The 24,702-nt window shown below is 32.8% G+C and overlaps 4 protein-coding genes across 7 annotated transcripts; 2 read left to right on the forward strand and 2 right to left on the reverse strand.

The window, feature by feature from the left end:
• Nucleotides 1–543: 543 nt before the first annotated feature.
• LOC105630643 (Zinc-binding alcohol dehydrogenase family protein) lies at nucleotides 544–4,182 on the reverse strand. Its single transcript, XM_012212521.4, has 10 exons — nucleotides 4,019–4,182; nucleotides 3,757–3,896; nucleotides 3,592–3,638; nucleotides 3,167–3,495; nucleotides 2,440–2,522; nucleotides 2,280–2,355; nucleotides 2,146–2,210; nucleotides 1,835–1,930; nucleotides 937–1,098; nucleotides 544–848 (listed from the first exon to the last, which is right to left on the reverse strand). Exons 1-10 carry the CDS (start codon nucleotides 4,068–4,070, stop codon nucleotides 732–734), a joined length of 1,167 nt encoding a protein of 388 aa, XP_012067911.1. The 5' UTR covers nucleotides 4,071–4,182; the 3' UTR covers nucleotides 544–731.
• Nucleotides 4,183–8,988: 4,806 nt separating this feature from the next.
• LOC105630642 (VQ motif-containing protein) lies at nucleotides 8,989–12,350 on the forward strand. 3 transcript variants are annotated; one of them, XM_012212520.4, is made up of 2 exons: nucleotides 8,989–10,470; nucleotides 12,015–12,350. In XM_012212520.4, the coding sequence occupies exon 1, from the start codon at nucleotides 9,472–9,474 to the stop codon at nucleotides 10,447–10,449; it is 978 nt and encodes a 325-aa protein (XP_012067910.1). In that variant the 5' UTR covers nucleotides 8,989–9,471; the 3' UTR covers nucleotides 10,450–10,470; nucleotides 12,015–12,350. The 3 variants fall into 3 exon arrangements, with proteins under 3 accessions (XP_012067910.1, XP_012067908.1, XP_012067909.1); XM_012212518.4 differs by lacking the exon at nucleotides 12,015–12,350 and adding an exon at nucleotides 11,179–11,844; XM_012212519.4 differs by lacking the exon at nucleotides 12,015–12,350 and adding an exon at nucleotides 11,495–11,844.
• Nucleotides 12,351–15,616: 3,266 nt separating this feature from the next.
• On the reverse strand, nucleotides 15,617–17,727 carry LOC105630641 (14-3-3-like protein). Its single transcript, XM_012212515.4, has 4 exons — nucleotides 17,054–17,727; nucleotides 16,433–16,555; nucleotides 16,006–16,122; nucleotides 15,617–15,886 (listed from the first exon to the last, which is right to left on the reverse strand). Exons 1-4 carry the CDS (start codon nucleotides 17,537–17,539, stop codon nucleotides 15,830–15,832), a joined length of 783 nt encoding a protein of 260 aa, XP_012067905.1. The 5' UTR covers nucleotides 17,540–17,727; the 3' UTR covers nucleotides 15,617–15,829.
• A 3,633-nt stretch (nucleotides 17,728–21,360) lies between these two features.
• LOC105630981 (plant cysteine oxidase 1) lies at nucleotides 21,361–22,941 on the forward strand. 2 transcript variants are annotated; one of them, XM_012212979.4, is made up of 5 exons: nucleotides 21,361–21,510; nucleotides 21,615–21,769; nucleotides 21,999–22,143; nucleotides 22,373–22,576; nucleotides 22,673–22,941. In XM_012212979.4, exons 1-5 carry the CDS (start codon nucleotides 21,393–21,395, stop codon nucleotides 22,786–22,788), a joined length of 738 nt encoding a protein of 245 aa, XP_012068369.2. In that variant the 5' UTR covers nucleotides 21,361–21,392; the 3' UTR covers nucleotides 22,789–22,941. The 2 variants fall into 2 exon arrangements, with proteins under 2 accessions (XP_012068369.2, XP_020533742.1); XM_020678083.3 differs by having other exon boundaries at nucleotides 22,651–22,740.
• The last annotated feature ends 1,761 nt before the right edge of the window (nucleotides 22,942–24,702 follow it).

Raw genomic sequence — 24,702 nt, forward strand, 5'->3', positions numbered from 1 at the left:
GGTAATTTTGAGAAGCTGCTGGTACTGGGCCTATAGGCGTCGAATGTTAAGAAGCCCTCAGAACTGGGCCACACTTAGAACCATCAATTTGGGCTTAGAACTGAGTTCAATGATCGGGCTCAGTTCTAAGCAGTATTTGGTCTGTCGTTTATTTTTTGCCGTCCGACGTAAAGGACATTCTACAAATCAATGCTTGTTTGGTTGTTTGCTTCAGGGAATCAAAGTCGTTTGTCCTTTTTTTAAAGAAACGACCGTCTGTGGTGGCGTTTGATCTGTCTCTCTCAAACCATATTTATTTTCTTCATTTACAGACAATTAATCGAAATTTGAAGAAAAGGGCAAGAATAATGTTATGGATATGGAACATAAGTACTACAAAGTCAAAGGTTGGTATTGTTAAAACAATTTTACTTTAATTTCACTTTCGACCAAGTGTGAAGACATATGTTTAAAAAAAGATTTGAGATTGAAATATTTTATTTGAATTGATTTTGAGTAATAGAGTAATTAAAATGTTAATATGAGGTAATTTATATATAAAGAGTCAATTCTCAAGCTAATGGACCAAATTATATTGCTGATTTTGAAACATTATCAGAATTTTGATGAACAAATATTGCATTGAGAAAATAAAACATTCACGTCGGCAGTGAAGCCATGATCTTCTAGACATTCATGTTCGAGAGGACATTAATTAATGTTTACTGGTAATCCATAATCAGTTAGCCCAATTACTTATCCATCCAAATTATGCATCTAAGGCTCTTCCCTTCAAGAAGCAAGTCAAAGGCTTTGTTAATGTCCTTGAAGCTCAGTTCATGTGTTATGAACTCCTCCAAATTAAGCTCCTATTAACCAAACACCAAAGAGAACAAATTAATTAGATTAACATGTAATTATATGTAAAAAAAAATAATAATAATTAATGGCTATTACCTTGTCTAGATATTTCTTGGCCAAAGTGTGAATGTCAGATTTGGGTTTTAGGCCTCCAATTAGTGCACCAGCCACACTTCTGCCTTCGAGCATCTCAAATGGATTGAAGCTCACTGGTGATCCATGCATTTCCACTCCCAATATCACTGTTTTGCCCCACCCCTTAACTCACATGTTAATCAAATTAATTGTGGAAATTGGAAAAAATAGAAAAAAAATATGTAAAATAAGTAATTTTAAAAACAATAGACTCGATTAAAGCTTTTAATTTATAAAATTGATGATTAAAAACTCTTTTTTTTTTTTTTTTTTTTGAGAAGAGTTTAACTCTCTATTTATATATATAGCCAATGTTTTGAGGTTTATAATTAAGATATATATTAAAAAATAATATAGTGATAATAACATTCTAAATCTTTTACATAATAATAATAATAATATAATGGATATTGAAAAATGAATTTTTGTAAAACATTGTCATTGCCAAAGGTATTATTAATGAAATTTAGAGTTAAGTATTGAAATAATTAAAAAAACTAAACAAATTAATAAACCAAAATTTAAATATAAAAGAATACTTAATCAAATTCATGTGATAACCTCTCTATTTTTTAATATAATCGAGAGATAAAATCCTTCTCGAGCAGTAAAATATATATAAAAAAAAAATTTATTCTCCTAACAAAGTTACATAAAATGAAATATTATATGTAGTTTATGTTTGTCACTTATTATCTAGCTATATTGGAATGTCAATATTGAATCTTATTTATTTCCAAATTGTGGACAGAGTTATCTATTAGTCCATGTGATATTGAATTTTTAATTAGGTTATTATATTTTACTCTATAAATCTAAATAATACTCCTAACCTTAAAATCAAGGTAAAACTTCAAACCTGTCGGCTGCTTCTGAAAGCTTCTGTCATTAATGAGGCCAACCCAATACATTCAAAGCAACAATCAGCACCTCCATCTGTCATTTCCTTAATTACCTAATTTTAAAAATTAAAACGTAAACCATAAATATAAACTACTTTTCATAATTAATGCAAATTGACAACCCTCTATTGTCTTGTCCGTTTTCCATTTAGAACAATTAGCTAATACTGCTAAATTAAGCTAATTAAGAACATTTGCCAACCGTTTGTTGTCCTCTTCACTTACTGTCTTCTTAAAAAATTTTCTAATATCCCAAGAATTTAATTACCTGGTTGACAGGTTTTTCCCCACAGGTTGAAGGGTTGACGAACTCTGTAAGCCCAAATTTTTTTCCTGACAAAACAAAACAAGCAATTGAATTTCTCAATTTAGTTATATTTATGGATGCATATTAATGTATACCTATCTCAAACTTTTCAGGATTTAAATCTACGCCTATGATTTTAGAAGCTCCGCGTAGCCTAGCTCCTTCTGCAACCTGACAAATCATCCATGGAAAATCGATATAAATAGCTCATCTTTTAATTAAATTCACAGCGCAATTTAAAGTAAATAAAAATACCGCAAGTCCAACAGTTCCCAGTCCAAAAATAGCCACAGTCGATCCCTCCTCCACGTCCGCCGCCTTCCACGCTGCTCCTACACCTGCACTCAGATCATATTATTTTATTTTTTTGAATTGAAGTTCATAATTTTATAAATTTACCAACATCATAATTAGACATGGAGTGACCAAGTAAGTTTCACTTATGGTGATGTTTGAGGCCCTGTTTTGCAAAAACATCAGTATACCATAAAGTTATAAATAATAGAAATAATATTTTAATTTAATAAAAAAAACTAAAAATTATATTAAAAGCTGGTGTCAAGAATAAGACAAATCCATCAAACTATTATTTACCATTTTGGTGAAATATTATCAATCGTATATTATATTAATTTGAGGTAATTTTATAAGAAATATATTATAATGTAAATATAAAATCTGACGTAATTTTAATAGACAAAGACTTTGAGACAAGTTGACTTCCATGTTGTGCTTTACTTTTCATAAATGATCAAAGCAACAATATTAATTGGCTTGAACTTCGTTAGACTAACAACTCTTAATTGTTAGGTTTGGGCATTTATTAAAAAAATCAGCAGTTAGAGTATTGTTTAAAAAATTCAAAATTATTTCATAAAAAAAGAAAAACTTTATAATTAGAATATATATATATAAGCTAAACTTCTACGTTGTTAATTAAGAAATGGAAGGAACAAATCAGTCTGAATGTTAAATAACTGACCTGTTGAAATTCCACAGCTTAGCAGACATGCCTTATCAAGAGGGATTTGAAGGCTGAGCTTAACCACATTGGCAACATCCACCACAGTATACTCTGTGAAGCTAGACACACCCAAGAAATGATGCAACGTTTCTCCTTTCATGTCTCTAAATCTACTTGTTCCATCTCTTGGCATCCCAAACTCACCAGCACCTACTTTAAATTTCGAGCAATTGTTGCTCTTGCTCGATTTGCAGTCCCTGCACTCTCCACAACTTGGAGCAAACACTGGTAACACGAACTCTCCTTCTTTTACTTCTTCTACATACTCCCCAACACTCTCAACAACCCTTCAAAAAAAGTTTTTAAAAAATAATCAAAACATATACAGGAGTTGATCCATCGTCTCCAGGAATATAGTATGATGACTGAGAGACTTGAATTACCCAGCAGCCTCATGTCCAAAGATTCTTGGGAAGTTTGAAACAGGACCCTGTAGAACAAGTTATGTAAATTTACAATACACATATTAATCTAACACATAAAGGGATCATGAAAGATAGTTATATATATATAGTATAGTATAGTATAGAGAGGGGCTTAATAATTACCGGGTTCATATTCCAGAAGGTAACATCACTGTGGCAAAGGGAAGTGCAAATGATCCTTATCCGAACCTCCCAAGCTTTTGGTGGGTTAACTTCGATCTCTTCTATCAGCAGTGGCTGTCCAGGGCTTCTGCATATTGCGGCTGTATTTCATATATATATATATATATATATATATATATATATATATTCACGAAATTACAGGAGAAATTAGTAATATTAATTTAGGATTTATAGGAAAATTACAGAGAGAAAGTTAAAGAACCTTTGCATCTTATAGTTTTTCCTGCTGTTGCAGCTATATTGTTGCTCTCCATATGTGAAAAAAGAGACACCCTCCTTGTATCAGAACAGAGATAACAAGAAATTAATCAGATGTAGCTGTTCTTGCTTTTAAATCCTTGTTTCTATTGCTTTGGTTTCACCTACTGTGGTGCAACTAATTAATTATATATACAAAGTCAAAACAATTGTGAATAATTAATATTATACAACAATAACAACCACCAATCCTGAATTAATCCCCAAGGAAATTGTAAGTCACAAATAATTGATATTTTTTTAAAAGAAAATTCTTTATTAAATAATTAATAAAATTGTAACAACAAATGTTTAGATATTTATTTTTTCATCATTTTTTTAGTGGCTTTTAATCTAATTACATGTTTCTTTCAACCAATACTTTTAAAAAAGCAAATTTTGTATTCGAGTTGGTGGAAATTTTCGGACACCCAGTACTTTTCCTTTAGTGGAAAATTTATGATTTCTTATCTTTTAATAGATTCTCTCATGCCACACATGTTTCTATGCCACAAAACAAGAGCAAGAAAGCAACAATATTGTTGAGTGAGCCTTTTCATGAGTCGTTGCATTTATTTTTCCATAAAACGGTTATGTATTATCTTGGTGTGGCAGCTAAAGCTCAAAAATTTTGAAGATTAACTTTCTTCAATTCAACTAGCACGACAATTAAATTCTCTATTGGCAGCAGTTATAATAATTTGAAAGCTCATCAAAGGCAAAGGCAGTCAGTCTACTGGGGGAAAGAATACAAATTGAAATTAAATGTTATATTATCAAAAATTAAATCTAGAATTTTTTGGTCCTCAAATTTAAAAAATGAGTCAGATGTCTAAAAAATACAATATAAAAAAATTCAAACGATAGTCATAAATTTTAAAATGAAATTAGATTTAAAAAACCAAATTATTTAGAGATCAAGTTAATTATGGTTGAGACTGAGGTCTTGAACCATTAAACTGGTAAAAAAAATATAACATATAACCAGACAAATCACGCATTGAAATTATACATATGATTAAGTAAACATAATGGGAACATTAAAACATATGATTAAAATGTCAAAAACCATAAGAAGCCAATTTTTGTGTTGATCATCTCTCTGAGTAATCTAGAAAAAAATGGTATGGGAACTATGGGTCCTCTTCAAGATCTTTATTCATGAATTGTTCATGATTCTTGTGGAGTGAGTATAACCTATCCTAAAATGTGCACGTAATTCTGGAGTTTTGCTCTTTTTTTTAACCAAAAAAAAAAAAAAGTCAGAAACCACGATCTAAAATGTAAAAATCGGTGGGTGCCAGTTGCCCCACTGTAAGTCCGTTCCTCCTGCATACGACAATGCTTGGCTCTGCTTCAGGTGGCTGGACAAAATTGCTTGGCGTCGTTTATTACCAGTCTTGTAGTGGAGTTTGCTGGCCCGAAAAACAACAAAACCTGATCATGTTGGATAACATGATTCAACATTGTGCACTTCCTTTTCTGCCACATTCATTATTTGCCATATGTTAGGCTACGTGTCGTACTTGTAAGAAATTACTTACCTACTATGGAACAGCTCCTACACCAAGCTGAAGAGAGATTCAGATACCTACAGTAAACTGAATTATGTTAGTGGGCCTAAATTATGTTCTTTTCGTTTAAAGTGGGCCTAAAGTATGTTAGTGGGACTCATTGGGCTTCGTATCAAAACGGACTACTCCGGTCTCTTAGTTTTAATACCATATAAAAATTCAATTGTTATACATATGTTGAAGAAGAAGAATTTGTGTCGCTGATACGAGTTGATTGGCAATCAAGTTGGCTAATTCTACACGATATTATTCATTAGATTACAAAAAGTAACAGCTGCAGTGTCATTAATTTCTGATATAGGTTGCTCTAAACATGCCAAATTAACAATAATTTTAAATAAATAAAATAAATCAGAAAGTATGGATTTGGTCACAACACAAAAAATTTGGTATAGAATTATATTATTTTATAGAAAAACCAACAATGTTTATATTGTTTAATATCTTGATTTACAAATGAAGACAAACAAAATGCCTGCGCTAGCTGTACAATTTGAAATCTACTAAACATGATTGCCTAATTGTACTACTTGAGGAATGAACCTTATTGAATTTTTTTATTTTTTCATTTTTTTTTTAAATGCTCACAAATTCTGAAAAATAATGACCCGTGAGCAGATTAGCTTCCCACCTTCAGTAAAGGAACTCTCTAACCTTAAATCTTTTTCTTTATAATAAACCTGTCATTGCCAAGCCAACCCACAAGAAGCAGTCAAAGATAAAGAGATAATAATTAAAATAAAAATAAAAAATAAATAAAACACTGCACAAGATGTTCATAGAATATTCAAATGATAGACTTTTTTTTTTTTTTTTTTTTTTTGTGGGGGGGGGTTGTCTTTTCATGGTTTGGCTTCACTCCCCTTTCTCAAGCACAAACAAAACTTGATGTTGCTATCTTGTATGGTTGCATGTGCATAGATATGATAATATAAGCTTTAAAAGTCTAAAGTATGGTCGTAATTAAGAATTTATTGTTCCATACCAATCAGTAGTATTTGCTTTTACTAGAGGTAACTAACAAGTGGTCCATCAACCTGGTTTAAGACTGTGTTTTGAGCTTAGATATCATCTTTAAAATTTCATATCTTATGGACTTGCGTACCAAACTGTATATATTATATCATTCCTGATGATATTAGTATTGTTTATTTTGAATTTTTTTAAAAAAATTGTTTGTATGACATGCTCGCCTCATTTTATCAATAGTTTGAAGACAATTTGATTTGTTGCACTGTTATTGTTGTTGTTATTTTGTGAAAATGAAGGGAAATTTACATTGATTAGTCCTTGAAATTTAGCTAATTAAATTATTTAATCACTTTGTCAAAATATTATTATTTTAAAAGGTTAAATATTTGATAATTATTTATATAATGTTACTATTTAGTCTCTTACTCAATAGAAAATGACATTTTTTTAATTAATAACTTAATCATTTAATAAAACAAACTTAAAAATTAATTAGTACGTTTACCAAACAAGTAAAATGAAGTTATAATTAAGGACAATTCGAAGAATTAAATAATTATTTACTCTTAATAATATTATACTCTATCCGTCCACTTCTATTTATCCTTCTAGAGATTTTTGTTTTTATCCAAAATCATTTATTCCTTTAAAAATATTAAGTAGTACTATTAATTAATTTTTTCAATTTTTTTTATGTAAATTACCGGTATCCAGATTCTATTATCAGGGTCCATCTAATTCAGATTCATATATGTTTCATGGAGATCGAATCTAAAAGTTCTTTCCACATGTCTAGCATATATCGTCAACTGAGCCTCAATTCATAGATTTTTCAATTCTAGTTTTATCTCTGCTAAAAATGTAAAATGAGACTATGGACTATATGTTGAGATACTCATAAAGCGAACTGAATGTATGATCTTGAGAAAAAAAAAAAACAGGTATAACATAATTTAGTTAATTTAATTTCTGTAAAAAAATCTTAAAAAACATATAAAAATTAATTTTAGGGAGGGAGAACTTTTACTCTACAACGACGAGTCTTAGAAAAAGGTCCACTGTTCACTGTCCGGTAGAACGAGAAAGAAACTTCAAAATGGTAGATTGGAAGAGAATGGTTATGCTGCTTCTGTTGCCAAAAATGCTTGGAAGAAACATATTTATACTCCGGGACTTGAAACCCTTCCTAGTTCTTAGTCATGAAATTAATTATAACATATTTATTTTATTACTATTCAAAAGTGTCCCACATTACATTATAATTGTTTGATTCTTTATGGTACAGCTTGTTTGTTATGGCAAAAAGTGATGCTAACGGGCAAGAATCTCATTAGGCTGTTTAAAAGTTAAAACACACTGTTTTGTTGACTAAAACAGTGACAGACACAATTTACTATCATCTTTTGTCATTATTTGAAAAATTACCCACTTGTGGCAGTAAATTCATGTTTTCTTGTGTTATTACAGCTTCCTTCTTAATAATAATGTTATCATAAAATGCGGTTAAAGCGAAATTCAAAGTTTAAAATTGGTTTCACGTTGAATTTTAAATACTAAATTATAAATTTCAGTTTAACCATTACGAAAAAAATAGTATTACAAGTAAATTTCGAAGAGAAAATAATTACTCAATGGAATGGGAATATGGGAAGTAAAATTAAAGTCAAAATTGGGGAAAAAAGAATTAAACTTTGAAATAAGTTGGAAAAATAAGAAGGGTTTCAAAGCCTCTAATAATCACATTGTTGAAATCCGTTATTGCCCTTAATTATTTCATCATGTTATTGCTTATGAGAAAAAGAAAAAGAGAGTCACTTGAGCCGGAGGATTAGTCAACAAGTTTGACCAGAAGACAAAACACAATATAAGCTGTAATCTAAACCGTTGATCTAGAAAGTATATAGTACTCTATTCCTCCTATAAAAATTAGACTAAAACACTTTTACACATTAAAAAAATATAATTAATATCGTTAATCATAAATTTTACCTATTTTTTACTGTTTCATATTAATATTATTCTATTTAAACTGAAAAACTCATTAAATTATTTTTAAAATTAATCAAAAATTATGGAAGTGCATGTATTGATTAACGGCATAGTTATTGATAGAAGTGCATTTTAACCTTGAATATAACTAGAAATTGCAAAGATTATTTACCCTTAAAAGGAAAAAAATGGAATTATAATTTAGGAAAAAGCGAAAGTGAGAATATTTTTATGGAAGGAAAGCGCAGGACACGATAAAAGGGGAGAAGCCAAAACAGTACTTGCTGGAATCATTAATTGGGTAATTTGACCAGAAATAAACAAATGAAAATTGCAGACGCCGAAACACGTATTACTAGTACTTGTACTCTCATACAGTGACAGAATATATTTGAGTTTGAGATATGAAAGAAGGAGAGGAAGAGGAGCAAGAAGAAGAACAAGAACAAGAAGAAGATAAGCACGAGAGATAGAGAAAGTGAGGTAGCCTTCTTTTACGGGTCATGTTCTTTCTCTTCTTTTAAGCTAAGAAAATAAATAAATAGTAAAAAGAGCGAAAAAACCAAACAAAACACTACAGTTTTACAGAGACAGACATATTCTTTCTTTTTCAATTTCCACCACACTTTCTCTCTCTATCAAAGACCATAGCTTTAATCTGAAACTCTCATTTTGGACCCTACTCGCCTGCCTAACCATTGAGTCTGCCATAAAGGAAGAAGAAGAAATCACATCCCCACCACACAAAACCGGAGACAGCTCTGCTGTTTTGCCCACATATAGATAGATATTTAGTGGATCATTACATTAGATCTAGAGAGAGAAACACCTGTTATTCTGTTTGGTTTGGTTTGGTTGGGATTTTGTTTTTTGGGTTTGTATAATGGATAAAAGCTGTCAATCCTCTGGCGGAGAGTCTACAATCACCACCAGTAGCAGCAGTAGCACCAACACTAATACTTCCAGAGATCATTACCTCAAAAACCTCAATAAGCTTTCTCACAAGATCTCTAAACCCATCATCACCAAAAAATCCCCTTTTGATCATCAAAATCAAAACTTCAATCACAGTAATATTAATAATCAGCAACAGCAATCACAATCACAGCCTACCCAGCAGCAGCAGCAGCAGCATCAGCCGCCGGTGTACAATATCAATAAGAATGATTTCAGAGACGTGGTTCAGAAACTCACCGGATCTCCTGCTCATGAAAGGTTCAGTACTCCTCCGCCTATTCACCCACCAAAGCCTCCAAGCTCTCGCTTGCAGCGTATTCGTCCTCCGCCGCTCGCGCATGTTAATAATCGCCCGCCTCCTTTGATAAATAGCGCCATCCCTACTCATCATCCACCGCCGCCTGCAATTAATGCCAGCATGAATCCTCCCGTGCCGACCGCAACTGCAACCAACAGTTTTATCCAACGCCCATTAGCTCCTCTCTCACCGTTACCGCCGTTTCCGGCGGTTCATGCGGCGGCGGAATCGCCGGTTTCTGCTTATATGCGTGACCTTCAGAACTCAATCTTAGCCGCCGAATCAAATAAGCATTTTTCAGGATTCTCGCCTCTTGCCCCACTGGTTTCTCCTCGCTGGAATAATCTACCTCCACAACAGCCTCCGCCCCAGCAAAATCAACAACCATTTGCACCTCCGGAGCAGGGGGTACTTCCCTCACCGACATCAGGTTTGGGTGGTTCGCAGCCGCAGTTTCACTTACCACCTTCACCGCTGCCGTTTGGGTGTTTCAACTCGCCGCGATCACCTCGCCCTTTGCTATCCCCAGGTCTGTTGCTCTCGCCTTCTCCATTTCCGCTATCGCCGACATTGCCAGTGCCCAGCCCTAGATGGAGAGATCTATGAGGCTGCTTCTTGTTTGGTCAGGTAAGTGTTTTTCGATTTTTACACAACGCTGTCGTTTATAATCCGGAACATTAGGGCATTAATGCATATCTTTTGTACATAGTTGGGGCTAATTGGATTACCAGTAGTTGGATTGATCAAATTTTCGACACTGGTTATTTAGATGTTTGTTTGTTTGTTTTTGTAAATTGATATCAAAACATGTGAAACAGGGACACCCCATATTTTGTTTTTTCCTTTTATTTTCTGTGTGCTGTTATTGGATATTCTGGGGCAAATTATCACTAGTTACTGAACTGTAGTTGGACTATAACTTGTTATCAGTTAATTTTAACATGTCCTGATTCTGCACAATCATGTGTTCTTTTGGGTAATTCCGTATTGGCAGCATTTCCTATCAGAAAGTATTATTTACCTTCTAAAACTGTTGAAGTCCAAATGGATTAATGATGCGAGGAAAGTCTTTTGCCGTGATTACCTTTAATAGGTCTCTTTTGCATCTGTATTCTGTTGACATAATTCATACTAATTGTCAAAGATTTGATGGTCTTGTTTCTTCCCAGCATAAAGTAATTGTACAATAGCAGTTAGTTTAATATAAGCAGTTTAGTTTTTCATATTTTACAGAAAGCCCTGCGCTGTTTAATCAGTTTAATCATTTAGCTACATCTGTTTAATGATTGACTATTGGAATTTCCATAACGAAGTAGAATAAATGACTGCGTGCAGATACTTGGGGAAATTCTCAAAATCATTGGTCTGTTGGATTATCAATATGCATTTTCTTAAACTTCATCTGCTCTTTTATTTGTACGAGTTGCCATTCTGCTAAGTAGTTATGCATTCAAGAATCTTTGACGTTGAGTATGAACTACTGGGCCAGTATGCATGAAGAAAAATGAACGTTATACATCTAAATGAATAGATTGTAATGGTCAGGATGTTTGCATGTTTATCTATCATGAAGAAAAGCTAAAAAGCTTAGTATTCAATTTACCATCTTTGCTGGGTTACGGGAAACATCAATCTTCTCTATGGACTCTAGGGCAAATCCCCCCCTGCTCTTCTTAAATGATAGATAGAGGCGATGGACATGGAGCTTAACGTTTGCTTGGTCAGAACGAAAAAGAAAAAGGAACTTGTTCAAGTGCCTTATTTGTATGGAATTGACAGCACTAGCACCAACAAAATTCCATTTGGTGGAATGAGATCTTACTTTATGTAGTTAAAGTGGGAACATCCAAAAGCTGATATTTTGTTTCATGCTAGATCTTGCCTAACTTTTCTTACAATGGAATATTTGTGTTCTTGGTTGTGACTTGTGCCCACATTTATTGTCTTGTTAAGTCTGGGTTTTCTTATTTTGGATGAATATAGCTGATGGTTATTCATTTATTTTTCGACTCCCCATTGTTATGGACTTATCTGAGATGTTAGAAGTTAACAGCAGTTAACAAATTTACTTCTTTCAGGATCCTTTTACTTGTGCAATAAAGATCATAATGCTATAATCGTCATAGATATTGTGAAATGTTATTTAATATTTAGCCTAATCCCTTTTGTAGATCGAGATTTTTTCATCTGAGAAATGCTTTTTTTGGAAGCTAATCGGCAGGAGTCTGTGGTAATGCCGAAGAAATAGCTTGCCTGACTAGTACACGGGGAAGGCTATGTTTTTTGAAAGTGAAATTCCATTATATTTCATTGTAGGATGGGGCATAATATAGCTCAAAGCAAGCTTTAGAGTTTAGGGTAATACCTGTCAATAGTGTCATTTGCATTCTTTAATCAGAATACTTGGTAAATTAACTTTTTTTTTTTTTGGTTGGGGCGGGGGTTTGAAGCGCTAAGCGATGTAATTTTAAATTAATGAAAATGAAAAACTTGCTTTTTGGTTGAAATGATTTCGGTTAATTGCTAACTCCGCAATGACCCTATAAAGGGGTCAAAAGCCTACGCAGTGCATGTTTAAAGGGCACAAGACGACATTTTTATAAAGAGATGGTCTTGGTTTCATTTTCCTTGTAGAAAACACCATGTCACATGCACATCGTTTTTTGGGATGTCATTGAAGTGATATTGAGAGTATGGAGAGATTTCTCCTTTTGCGAAAAAGATCGCTCCATGTAATGGGGCGATGAACTTCAATTGCCTACTTGACTTAAATTGAACGAGTATAACCTTGAGTTGAATTGAACGAATGATGCTTAGTTTAAGGAGCATGAAATGCAATATTTGCCCCATTTGTTTCTTTTAAGATAATTTTTAAGAAAATATTTCTTACAGTTTTTCGGATCAGAAAAATAAGTTAATAGAAAATATTTGTCTAGTCAAAGGAAAATTAAATTATTTTTTTAAGAATAATTTTTCATTTTCAAAAATAAATATTTTTAGGATATTGATAAATTTATAAAATTTATATTTTTTAAATTTATTAATAATCTTGGCCATTATCACCGGTCACTATTCACCACCGATCACCACTATTGGTTATCACCTTTATCTGCCACCAGCAGTTTTCATAATTTATATTTTTTTTTCATTAATATTTAATAATAAAATTTTTAAATTATAAAATCTTTATTATTATTAATATTTTTTAGGAAAAATAATAGAGTCTCTAAGTTTTGTACTAATTAACGCTTAGGATATTATTTCAAAAACTAACTTCAAGATCCTTCCGATTATTCCCGTCAACAGAAAGATTCTTCCATTTAAAATTAACACTTTTTCCTGCCAAACAACTGTGGAATTCTGAAAATGCCCTCATTTACAAAATAAACTTTAACATTAGATCTAGACCTTTAGACATCCACCAAAAGGGTCATTTACTTGTCGACCAACTTTTCCCTCCCCATTCCAACTGTCAAATCCAATAGCTAAGCTCCACAGCCATCAATGGCAAATCAACACCAACAAACCACCACCGTCTCTAAAATATTCCCTTTAAATTTTACACTAAAGCTCAAACTCAGAAACCTATTAAAAACACTGGAATCTAAATATTGTCTTTCTTCAAGTGGCATCAAATCTAAAACTTAATTTCAGATATTGAGAGAAAATTGAAGGAAACAAAGGAGGTTTCAACAGCCACCGTTGTCGTCGTCGGAATTACTGGAAATGCAATAAAATCGAGTTGATCAGAGATTCGATTGTCGCACATAACCACTGTCGTTGCCACCGGAGTTACTGGAGAAAGGAGAACATGGTAATATATAAAAAAAAGTGTTTGGTCGAAGGATTTGAGATTTGTTTACCTATTAGATTTACTTATTTTAGATTTTTGGATTTTGAAATTTGCAATTTTTTTTTCATCGTTCTCTCCTTTTTATTTTGTTTTGCTTCATTTTACTTAAACATTTTTGCTTTTTTTTTTTCTTTAATGCTCGTTAGAGGAAAATACACAAACAAATGAGAAAATAAATATCCAATTATTTATGTTTTATCTTTTTTTTTTTTTTAAAATGTGCAGTAATACTAACCTTAGTAGTATTGGCAGTAGTGGTTCTTGTGGCGGCAACAATGGCAATAATTATTTATATTCAAAGAAACTAAACAGTTCCAAAAGGAGGAACATAAGCTGCGGAACTAGAGAAGATTTACGGAGAACAAAAAGAGAGGAGTGATATAAATAACCAGAAAATCAAGAATGATTTTTAAGTAAGGATATTTTCAAAATTCCACGTTCATTTGACCCAATTATTATTTTTCTTATTTAGAGACCTCGAAATTGGTTTTTGAAAACTGATATCATGAGTGTTAATTAAAAATTAAGGACTTAATTATTATTTTTCTTATTTTTTATGTTCTTATAAGATAAAAACTGATTTAAAAAATATTTTTCAGCAAGTTATTTTACTTAAACAATCAAAGCACATACAATGTAATCAAATTCATTTTTTGGTGTTAAAAAAAGATAATTTTTGGTGTAATATTTATATTACAGATATATTTAATTTTAATTGTATCATTTTTTGTAACAATTCAATTTATTGCATTAGAATAAAATGAAATATTGTAATCAAAATAATCAATTTTAAGAATTAAAATCAACCAATTTTTAAATGGTAAATCGTTAAAATTTTGGTTCGCCTTGCACCATAGGAGTAAAGTATGAATTCGATCTTTTTTTTTTTGTTTAGTTTTTTAAAGATACTACAATCAATTTGAAACACTATGAAACCTTCCCTTTTATTTTTAAAAAATTATTCATAAAAAGTAGATTAAACAATACTAAATTATAGTCATTACTCATTCGTGGTAAATTTTTCTAAGGATCTCAAATATTAAGAAATTGAAAAGGTATTTTTCGAAGAAGCCATCCTCTAACATGTATTCAGGTTTTTGAATTTAACACAATTTTCGAAACCAAAACAATTAATCTAAATCTTGAAACTTAGACCCACTTTTAAAAACAAAGTTATTATACGGACCTTACATTAAATTTGATTTGACTAAAATTAAATATCTCCGAATCAAACGCAAACTAACAAAGTGGCGATTGGGCCGAGCCCAGTCAAAGTTTACCCAAACTGGACGACCGAAATCAACAGACTTGCAACTTCATCAGTCAACATAGATGATGATCACGAGATCAAATGTCATTCTAACATGGACCAGCAGCTATGCTATCCACCACTGAAACGCCATTCAACATGCTATAACCCGTGTTACTTTACGTAAAGGAGACAAAGACACGTCGAAACGCACAAGATAAACAACCAAACAGCAAAAGCTAGTTTAAGCCGTAGATGACTAAAATTCTATGCCCCGCAAAATTTGAATAGATTAGCACTCAAACCACCACCATCAAAACTAAAATGGAACAGATTCGGTGTAAATATGAAGATCAAGTGCACAATATCACCCACCGGAAGGAATTAACAACGATATCCAATGTTCAGCTTAAGGAACAGAAGAGCTACTAAACAATTAATTTAAGAACTTTGTCAAAACATCCATTGACAACACCCAAAATACAAATCTAATTAACCAGGCATGGAACACAAATGATAAAAGGGAAAAGAATAGTTCCTCAAGTGTATTGACTGCTATTCTCACGGAGAATCCAGGCACTTGATCAATCTTTACCAGATGTAACACGAAAACAGAAATGTAATGCCAAAGCATGTATAAAGCTTCAATAGCATCATGAAAATAAGGCACATTCAAAAACGCAGATTGATATAACAAACTAAAAAAGGGCAAAAAAATAAAAATAAAAAGAAAGAAAAAAGAAAGCTTGGTACGTTCACAATTCATAGCCAAGACAAGAATACCTAAATCTCAGAATAGCAAGCAAATTAGCAACAAACACCTTCTCCCATTAAAAACATAGAGCGGACAAGTTCGATCCTAATTTGCAGTGTAGCAGACTGCCTCACTGCTGTTCTTCAGTGGGTTTAGCTGCTTCTTTAATCTCATCAGCTCCATCATCCTGAATTAACAAAATAAATAAATAAATAAATAAATAAGAAAAAGAAATAAGAAACATTAAGATATAATTTTATATAAAAAAAATTAAGAAGAGAAACATAGAATGGAACAGAGAATTACCTGCATGTCTGAGGTCCACAAAGTGAGATTGTCACGGAGAAGTTGCATGATCAAAGTGCTGTCCTTGTATGACTCCTCACCCAGGGTATCCAACTCAGCAATTGCCTCATCAAAAGCCTTAATAGTTTCAAAGAAGGGAAATAAGCAAATCAAATAATATTCATCTAAAATGGCAAAGATGCATTATGCTGAATAGTCGAGAAAATAGAAACATTTAATTTGGAATTGGAAAATGGAATCACAACCTAAAGCTAATTAAGACATCCAACAAGCTAAATAATTATATATTGGCTAATTATCTTGAATGTGGAAATGAAAACAGCATGAAAGTCATAAGCTCCATGGACGATATACCAGTTGGTTTCAGTTAACAACAATTAGCTAAAAGCATATGATGCATAATGAAGACAAGAATCCAAATTCTAACCTGTTTAGCAAGATTGCATGCGCGATCAGGAGAATTCAGAATCTCATAATAAAACACAGAAAAGTTCAGAGCTAGCCCTAGACGGATTGGGTGAGTTGGAGCCAGTTCTGCATTTGCTATATCCTGCAAAAAACAAATCCAGAATAAATGGGAAGTATATGATGAGATATTCAAACAAATCCAAATGAGTCGATGCAACCGTAGCTTTAGCCGAGTACCAATACAAGACATAATAGCAATACTATTCACGCAAGAATAACATTTTAAAGAATACAAGTAACCTAATCAGGAGTATCACCAGGACCATTGAAACATAAAAGTTCTCACGATAGCCTGAATTGAAGTCCAAAACCATAAAACTTTACTCGGTACAACCTATCCAGAATTTCAATCTAAGTTCCAAAACCATAGAATACATTACACATTCACCAGAGCCAACAAAAATAGAAAAACGAAATGCATATAAATGCGATGCGTAAAACAACTTTAATAAGCAAAAATCCTTTGGTAAAGGCGAGCTAAAAGCAAATTATCAGACTAATCCACATAGAAATTGAGCAAAACAAGAAATCTAAATCACGGAATCGCAAATCAAAATCATATTAAGATGCTAAGCCAAACCTGAGCAGATTTGTAAGCAGTAAGGGTACTTTCAGCAGCCTCCTTCCTCTCAGCTCCAGTTTTGAACTCGGCAAGATACCTATGATAATCACCCTTCATCTTCAAATAGAACACCTTGGAATCTCCTGAAGAGGCAGAAGGAATCAACCTCGTGTCGAGCAACTTCAAGATCCCATCGCAGATCGAGGAGAGCTCCGACTCGATCTTGGCCCTGTAGTCACGGATCACGGAGACATGGTCTTCGTTACCGCGGCTCTCCTCTTTCTGCTCGATAGAGGAGATAATACGCCACGAGGCACGTCGAGCTCCGATCACGTTCTTGTAGGCGACGGAGAGGAGGTTTCGCTCCTCGACAGAGAGCTCTTCGTTCTCAACTGAGGCGGAGACCTTTTCCATAAACTCTACCATCTCCTCGTAACGCTCGGCCTGCTCAGCGAGCTTGGCCATGTAGACGTTCTCTTCTCGAGACGTAGGTGCTACCGCCATTGTTGAAAGAAAGAAGAAAAGAAAGATCCACAGAGGAAGAGAGAGGTTAGATCTGGTTTTTGATTCTTGGAGAGGTAGAGAGGCGGAGTTGTTTTTGAGAGAGAATGGAGGGGCTAATTTTGGGGACTAGTGGGGGGAAGGGAAACGCGATGATTGCGTTGGGGAAGATGGAGGGATTTTGAAGAGATGAAATGAGGACCGTTGGTTTATAAAAGCCAGTGCTGGGGCAGGGGGAGTTTGGCTGGCAGGTGAATGGCAAGCTGGCAGACACGGGGATTGATTTAGCTAAAGAGTAAAAAGTTTTTTCCTTTTTTATTTTTTGGGCCCATGGAGAGTTTGAAATTTGAAAATCTGGGCTTTTCACACTTACTTGGGCTTGGTAGCAGAGAACAATTTTTTTAAAGTAAAAATACGTTTTCATTTTCACTTAATCCGGTCTATGAGTGCACACATAAACTAAACTGAGATGAAGGTTTTTAAATTTTTATTCCGATTGAGTATAGGTAAATATAATCCATCGTGGAGCCAATTTAAAGAGATTAAGCATTTTTTACATTGTTAAACTCTTCTTTAATAAAAAATTTTTTTCATTAACAAAATTAGGAAAGACAAAAGAAATGATTTTAAAATAATTGGTGATAAGTTATTCTTTAATATAAATAAATATACATCCTTTATGCCTGTTGTTCCATTGTAAAAAGAATTCAACAATAAGAAAAAGGCAAAATTCTCGCAAATCTAATGTATTTTTGCCACTAAACTATGAAGTTTGAAATCTCCTGAGTATAACAGTTTGATCCTTTAACAAAGTCAAAAAGACAAGCAATCAAAAAGAAGAAAGGTGAAGATGAAATATGAAGAAAAGATGGGCAAGACATGCCATGACCCAATTAATCTAAAGATTAGATAGAGTCAGAGGATAAGGAAAACAAAGGAAGAATAAGAAAGAAACAGAGTGTCAAGCACTAGCAGAGAATTCTGGCAAAAAAGAGAAAAGTTTAAAGTAGGGAGAAAGATTACCCTTCTAAGTTCTACCTCTTCCTTTTTTTTATCTTCTTCAATTTTTATATATAAGGTAAGATATATCCAGCCGTTTGGTCAATATATGAATACATTGAGAAGGAGGTTCAGTAATGTCGAAAATTCTATTTGTTTCTATTCGAATTTGTCCAACTTGAGATTATGAAAAGATATTCCCACGGCAACAACAGATCATAATTAATGTTAGGTTTGGATCGGATAAGCGCACACAGCCTGGCACGACCAAAGCTTCGACAACGATTTGCGGACTTCTGTAAAATTGGAGAATATTCTTTAAATATTGATTAGTTTTATTGTGGAAAATAACCTATTTTTTTTAAAAAAAAATACTATATAATAATTGCTGCGAGAGGTGGTGGCAGTAAATGATTGTTGTTAATTAGCGTGATTGATAATTGTGGCTATTAATAATGAATAATGAATTAATAAATAAACATGTAATAATAAAATAATGTTCATAAAATGTTTTTCAGGTAACTTTTTTCGAAGTCCAGTTATTTATTTCTTTATATTGCAAGATTTGTGTGGCTTGACAAGTTCATTGATACCGAATTTCATTTATTTCAGTAGTTTATGTGTTACAATCAGAAGGCCCAAGGTTTTCTTAATTCGAACCATCAAGTTCTGAAAACTACTCTTGTAGCCATGGAAATTGGATATTTAGACTTGACCGCGATTTGTCGGTCGGACCAAGACTGGAGACTGATTCAAATCATAACGTGAAGTTAATCCAACGTCTATCCTGTCCTGCAACTTGATTCTATCTTCACGTTTTTTTCAAAGAGTACAGGATAGTTTAGAAGGAAAAGTTCAAACAAGTAGACCAACGTGCATTATTTGGTATGCAAAAGTGAGAAGTGAGAACAACCTGAAAGTTTCTGAAAAAGAAAAATGTGAGTTATCCACTTCCCTGACCCTGATCATGTGAAACTTCTTTTTCTTTTGTATCAGGAATCAAATTCAAGTCAGATATTCATTATTACTATGCTAAATTTGCAAAGTCATATCAAAGTTAGATCAATTGATAAAATTTCCCCTCTTGATAATTTTTCAATATCAATTTTGAATGAAATAAGTTTACTGTTCATAATCATAGGTACAAATAGTTTGTAAGATCAAAGAATTCAATTTTGATTTGCTGCTGCTATTTGCTACGTTAGCGGTGTATGCAAGAGACAAGAGTAGACTTCTATATGCAGAATTTGAGAAACTGAGGGGTCATGGCCTCTCTACCACGGCACAAGGAAAAGACAACTTGCTTTACGTTGTAGCTTCATTTCTTAGACTTAATTAAAGTGTCTGATAATCATTTTTGCATATAAAATCGTATAATTATTTTACTCTATCGTTCTTAACTGTATCATTAAATCAGTTCTATTATATATTATACTCTTTCCCTAAATAGTTTTATAGTTTGAATTGGATTCGATCGAGTTTTCTAGAACAAATTTGTTTTAGCCCTTGATGCTTGTCTACCAACAGTAGTAAAAAGCTTTTACATAAACAGTTTCAGGAAAAAAGCACATAATAGCATGAAAAGCCACTAATTTAGCTTAAAGATAGCTTGTAAAGTTGTAGTTGGAAGGTAAAGGAAAAGCATTAAGCATGCTTCTAAATATGTATGTATAGATTATCTTTTTTTTTTTCCTCCATGTTTAAAACAGGAGACAGTTGCTGTTGTCTCCTTGCCAACTATTTATATAGCAGTTTGTAATATTAGACATGATCACCAGCTATTTATTAGCCAGGCATAATAATGCTCCCTCTAAGGAAGCTTGATGGTTTTCTGAATCAACATGCTACTTATTCTGATAATCAAGAATAATATATAGTCCCTTACAAAAATTAGGATCTTGTTTTTACTTAATGTACTTTGATATGTATATAATTATTTAAATATATTGCTCCCACCGTTTATCACAGCCAAAATGTATTCAATGATTTATGAAATTTGACTAGTCTTTATTCACAGAAGATACGAACTTGCTACCTTATTTTAGGAATGAGAGTATCGAATTACTCATACCAAACACTTGGTTTAAAACTATTATTATACTATCAAGTAAAATATTTTAATATGATTAACTATGTTTCCACAAATATATAAATAATAAATTCTATTTTTTAGTTGAAATCTATATAAGTTTTATTTTTGTTCTGTTAATATGTTATCACATGAATCAACTTTCATATACAAAATTAGATTTATTACTAATAAGAAAATAACATACCGATCTTAACATACTAAAATTAAAATGTTAATTTATTATTCTTTATAAGTTATTAAAACATTAAATTAAACATACAAACAAATCACTAGTCAATAATAATTCACTTACCTCTAAAGTAGGGAAAACTCCATTTACAATTTACAAATGGTATTTATATATTTATTTTGAAAAGAGCAAATGGTATTTATATTAATATTGTTTACTGATCGATGTTTTTATCCTTTCCTTTAATAATTAGCCCATAATTTATACATTTAACCACAAGCAAAGGGCAATTGTTGTGTGTACAAATTGTTAGGTTCAAGAATTCCCGTGACCTACAGTTCCAAGAAATCCATTAACAAACAAACAAGCCCACCGTAACTTCAAAAAAAGTCAAAAAAAAGCCCCTGGTTTCTTTGGCATGCATTACTTACGTTTTCAATGTATTGCTCATTATCAAATTTATGACGAAAGCCTCACCCTTTTTCTATATATTTATAATAATAACCAACTATATTAAATCGAAAGTTGATAAAATTCTGTATATATATATATATATATATATATGTACAAAAAAAAAAAAAAAAAAAAAATCAACAATGGAAATGGAAATGGAGAAGAGCAAAGTGCAAAGACTATTTGATGCCTGTAACCATGTATTTACACAAAAAGATCTCCCCACTTATCAACAGATTCTTTCTCTCAAAAATCTCTTAGGTATGGAGGATATATATAAATGATACATAGGCATGATCTTCCATTTACTATAAAGTGTAAATTACAAATGATAATTATTCATTATTATTGGTTGATGAATGCAGATACATTTGAAGCTGTTGATGTTGGTATCGATGAATTTAGGTTGCCTAGATCTCCAAGTTCGAGCCCAGAAGAAGGTAACAATAAGGACTTGATTTTCGGGCAAGGAGTTGCTGAAATAACTTACATTCACATCCATGAATGTGATAGATTCTCAGTGAGTATATAATTTTATTCATTTCTTCATTTCAATTTGACAAAGATTCGAATGAGTTGCGATCTCTCGCAACCCTGATAAGACGAACCTATGTAAAATTCTAACTAGCTCATACAAATAATTGTTTACTATTTAGATTCATATATACATATTACTATAAGTATGAAATATTTACACAAGGGGGTTTTTAAATTTTTTTTTTTTTTTTTTTTTTGTAATGTCTGAACAGATAGGGATATTTTGCTTTCCAGCAGGAGCAATATTTCCTCTCCATGATCACCCTGGAATGACTGTGTTTAGCAAGCTCCTTTATGGATCTATGTATGTAAAAGCTTATGATTGGTTGAAGGTGGACAATTCTAGCTGCCGAACAAGTAAGGATTTTTCCTTATTTTTTATTTTTATTATTGGTTTTTAGCCAGCTTAATTTTAAAGACTTGGTCAGACAAGAAATGACAATTAATTAATTTGGTAAATTAGAGCTATAGTTGCAAAATAGACCAATGTTAATTTAACCACGCATGTTGTTTTATTTGAAGAAAAAAATTGATTAAGGTTCGATAATCCGTTGCTTGTAAATTGAAATGGTGCGGGTGGGTGCAGTTGGGGTAGCAAGGACAGTAATGGATGGGATATTAAGTGCACCAATCGAACCATCCATTCTATTTCCTAAAAGTGGAGGAAATATCCATTCTTTCACTGCATTGACACCCTGTGCTGTTTTGGATGTGTTGTCCCCTCCTTACTCTGAAGACCATGGCAGGCCTTCCACTTACTTCTCCCAATATCCCATTCCTTCTCTATCAGGTAAATGTATAATTAAGTTTAATTTTTACGCTATAGTTGGTACATAAGTACTTAAATATTATGTAATGAAATAGAATCAAAATTATGAACCTGCAGGTTACACAGTGCTTGAAGAGATAGAGCTTCCAGGTGACCTAGTTGTCATAGGAGCACCGTATCTTGGCCCTTCCATCGTGGACGCCAGCGATGACAGATCAGTCGAGCAGAACTAATGTATCATATGCATACCCATGCATGTAGATATTTGTTTTGTTACCTTTTGTATTTTTTTTTTTTTTCTTTCTGCCTTTAGATCTACACAAGGAATATATTACAATATGCTATCTGCCAGTCCCGCGATCAATTACAATTTCAAATACAAATTATATCGAAGTCCATTAAGGACAGCCCAACATATAAGGGATAGAGATTATAATTACAAATTTCAATGTTAGGAGGAGGATCAAATAAATGAAAATATGAATTTTTATTGGAACGATTTATTTCTAACTATATACTGGGGAAAAAAAAAGAAAGTAAAAATGTTTAAAAAATTCTTATTTTCATTGATTTGATTTATAGGTGGAGCCATAAATCTGGTCTAAGCAAATGTTTTCTGAGCGTCATTCAAGAGTATAGATGTGCAGTGCATGTGTTTGATCATGTCAAAATAATGGTACAGGAAGATTTCAGTTTAGTTAGTTAACCAATCTGTTAAAGGATTCCATTTTTAAACTGAGGGCAGCCATAGAAAACTATTTGGTTGTAACTCGCACCAAGTAATATTGTACTATATATAATGACATATATCATTCTAATAAATAGTTTTCAAAACTTAGTACAGAAGGAAAAAAATCATTTGTTCAAGAAATACGATGATTTTACAGGCAATTTTAGCAGTATTGAGCGTATTGGCTGAACTTTGGGCTGGGAAAAATAAAAATAATAAAAAAACCACCATTAATTTATTTTTTTTAATGGAAATGTTAGGCATTAGTTCTGATACCAGTTTTTGGGCATCAGCTCTGATACCACTTGTTGGGCCCTTTCAACCAATTAAGAGAAAATTAACGCAGCAGAAAAATAGAAATGAGACACACAGAAATTTACGTGGTTCACCCTCAACTGTTTAAGGCTACGTCCATGGGACAAATTCCGAATAATTCTTCCACTATTAAAAAATAGTAGGTACACAAAGAGAGTAATACAAAAATAGTGGCACTCAAAGTGTTTCCCAAAAACACTCCATAATAATTTCCTCACTATTTTTCCCTCCCTACTTGTGGAAAACCCTTCCTAAAACTAGATAACTCTCTCTATATTTTTTTTTTTCCTTCTTTCTGTTGTGTTTTGCTTGAGGCTTCACCACCTCTATTTATAGGAGAGGTTACGAGAGAGCCGTGTATAACTCATTCACGGCTCTCCATTTTTGTCAAAAATTGCATGTCAATTTTTAGTTTCCTTTTTCTTCTTCTGCGGCCTTCTTTGACTGCCAAAAAAACATATGTTTTTTTTTCAAATGTATGTGGGTCCCACATGTCGGAGGGACCCCACAACAATTCCCCCCTCCCAACGACATGGTAGGATTCTTCATTCCTGCTGCTTCGACACACAACTCGAACTTCTCCTTCTGCCTTAGCTGTTGACAGAGCAACACACTTCTGTAATCTTGACTGCCACGACACGGCTCCCCCTGCTAATGTGATTGGATATCCTGAAAATCCATTTTATGCAGTCCAATGTTCCTTTCCAGGATTTGAAAGAAACTGATTCACTACTCCAACTGCGTGAGCAATATCTGGACGTGTACAAACCATGGCATACATCAAGCTTTCAACTGCTGAAGCGTATGGAACCTTTTCCTTTTCTTCCTTCCATCCATCCATAAAATGGCACTATTTAGAACTCAATTTAAAGTGATTAGTAAGAGGACAACTAATCGCTTTAACATTTTTCATTCTAAACCTTTGACGTACTTTCTCAATGTACTTCTCCTGTGACAACCATGATTCCTTGGCTCTTTGATCTTCATGCCAAGAATTTGCTTTACTGGTCCCAAGTCTTTCATAGCAAAAGACTTACTTAGTTGTTTCTTCAAGCTATTAATTCTGACCAACAGTCACCATATCAACCACATAAAGCAAAAA

This window comes from Jatropha curcas, chromosome 9, assembly GCF_041381405.1.
Source record: "Jatropha curcas cultivar XTBG-Jc1 chromosome 9, XTBG_Jcur_1.0, whole genome shotgun sequence".
NCBI lineage: Eukaryota > Viridiplantae > Streptophyta > Magnoliopsida > Malpighiales > Euphorbiaceae > Jatropha > Jatropha curcas.

Excerpts from the sequence above, each read along its gene's own strand:
- LOC105630643 (XM_012212521.4), bottom strand. The coding sequence starts at position 4,070 with ATGGAGAGCAACAATATAGCTGCAACAGCAGGAAAAACTATAAGATGC. Across the intron at positions 3,897-4,018 it reads AAAAACTATAAGATGCAAAG|CCGCAATATGCAGAAGCCCT; the intron begins GTTCTTTAACTT and ends TATGAAATACAG. Across the intron at positions 849-936 it reads CCAAGAAATATCTAGACAAG|GAGCTTAATTTGGAGGAGTT; the intron begins GTAATAGCCATT and ends TTTGGTTAATAG.
- LOC105630642 (XM_012212520.4), top strand. The coding sequence starts at position 9,472 with ATGGATAAAAGCTGTCAATCCTCTGGCGGAGAGTCTACAATCACCACC.
- LOC105630981 (XM_012212979.4), top strand. The coding sequence starts at position 21,393 with ATGGAAATGGAAATGGAGAAGAGCAAAGTGCAAAGACTATTTGATGCC. Across the intron at positions 21,511-21,614 it reads TTCTCTCAAAAATCTCTTAG|ATACATTTGAAGCTGTTGAT; the intron begins GTATGGAGGATA and ends TGATGAATGCAG. Across the intron at positions 21,770-21,998 it reads ATGAATGTGATAGATTCTCA|ATAGGGATATTTTGCTTTCC; the intron begins GTGAGTATATAA and ends ATGTCTGAACAG.
- LOC105630641 (XM_012212515.4), bottom strand. The coding sequence starts at position 17,539 with ATGGCGGTAGCACCTACGTCTCGAGAAGAGAACGTCTACATGGCCAAG. Across the intron at positions 16,123-16,432 it reads CATGCAATCTTGCTAAACAG|GCTTTTGATGAGGCAATTGC; the intron begins GTTAGAATTTGG and ends GAAACTATTAAG. Across the intron at positions 15,887-16,005 it reads TGTGGACCTCAGACATGCAG|GATGATGGAGCTGATGAGAT; the intron begins GTAATTCTCTGT and ends TTGTTAATTCAG.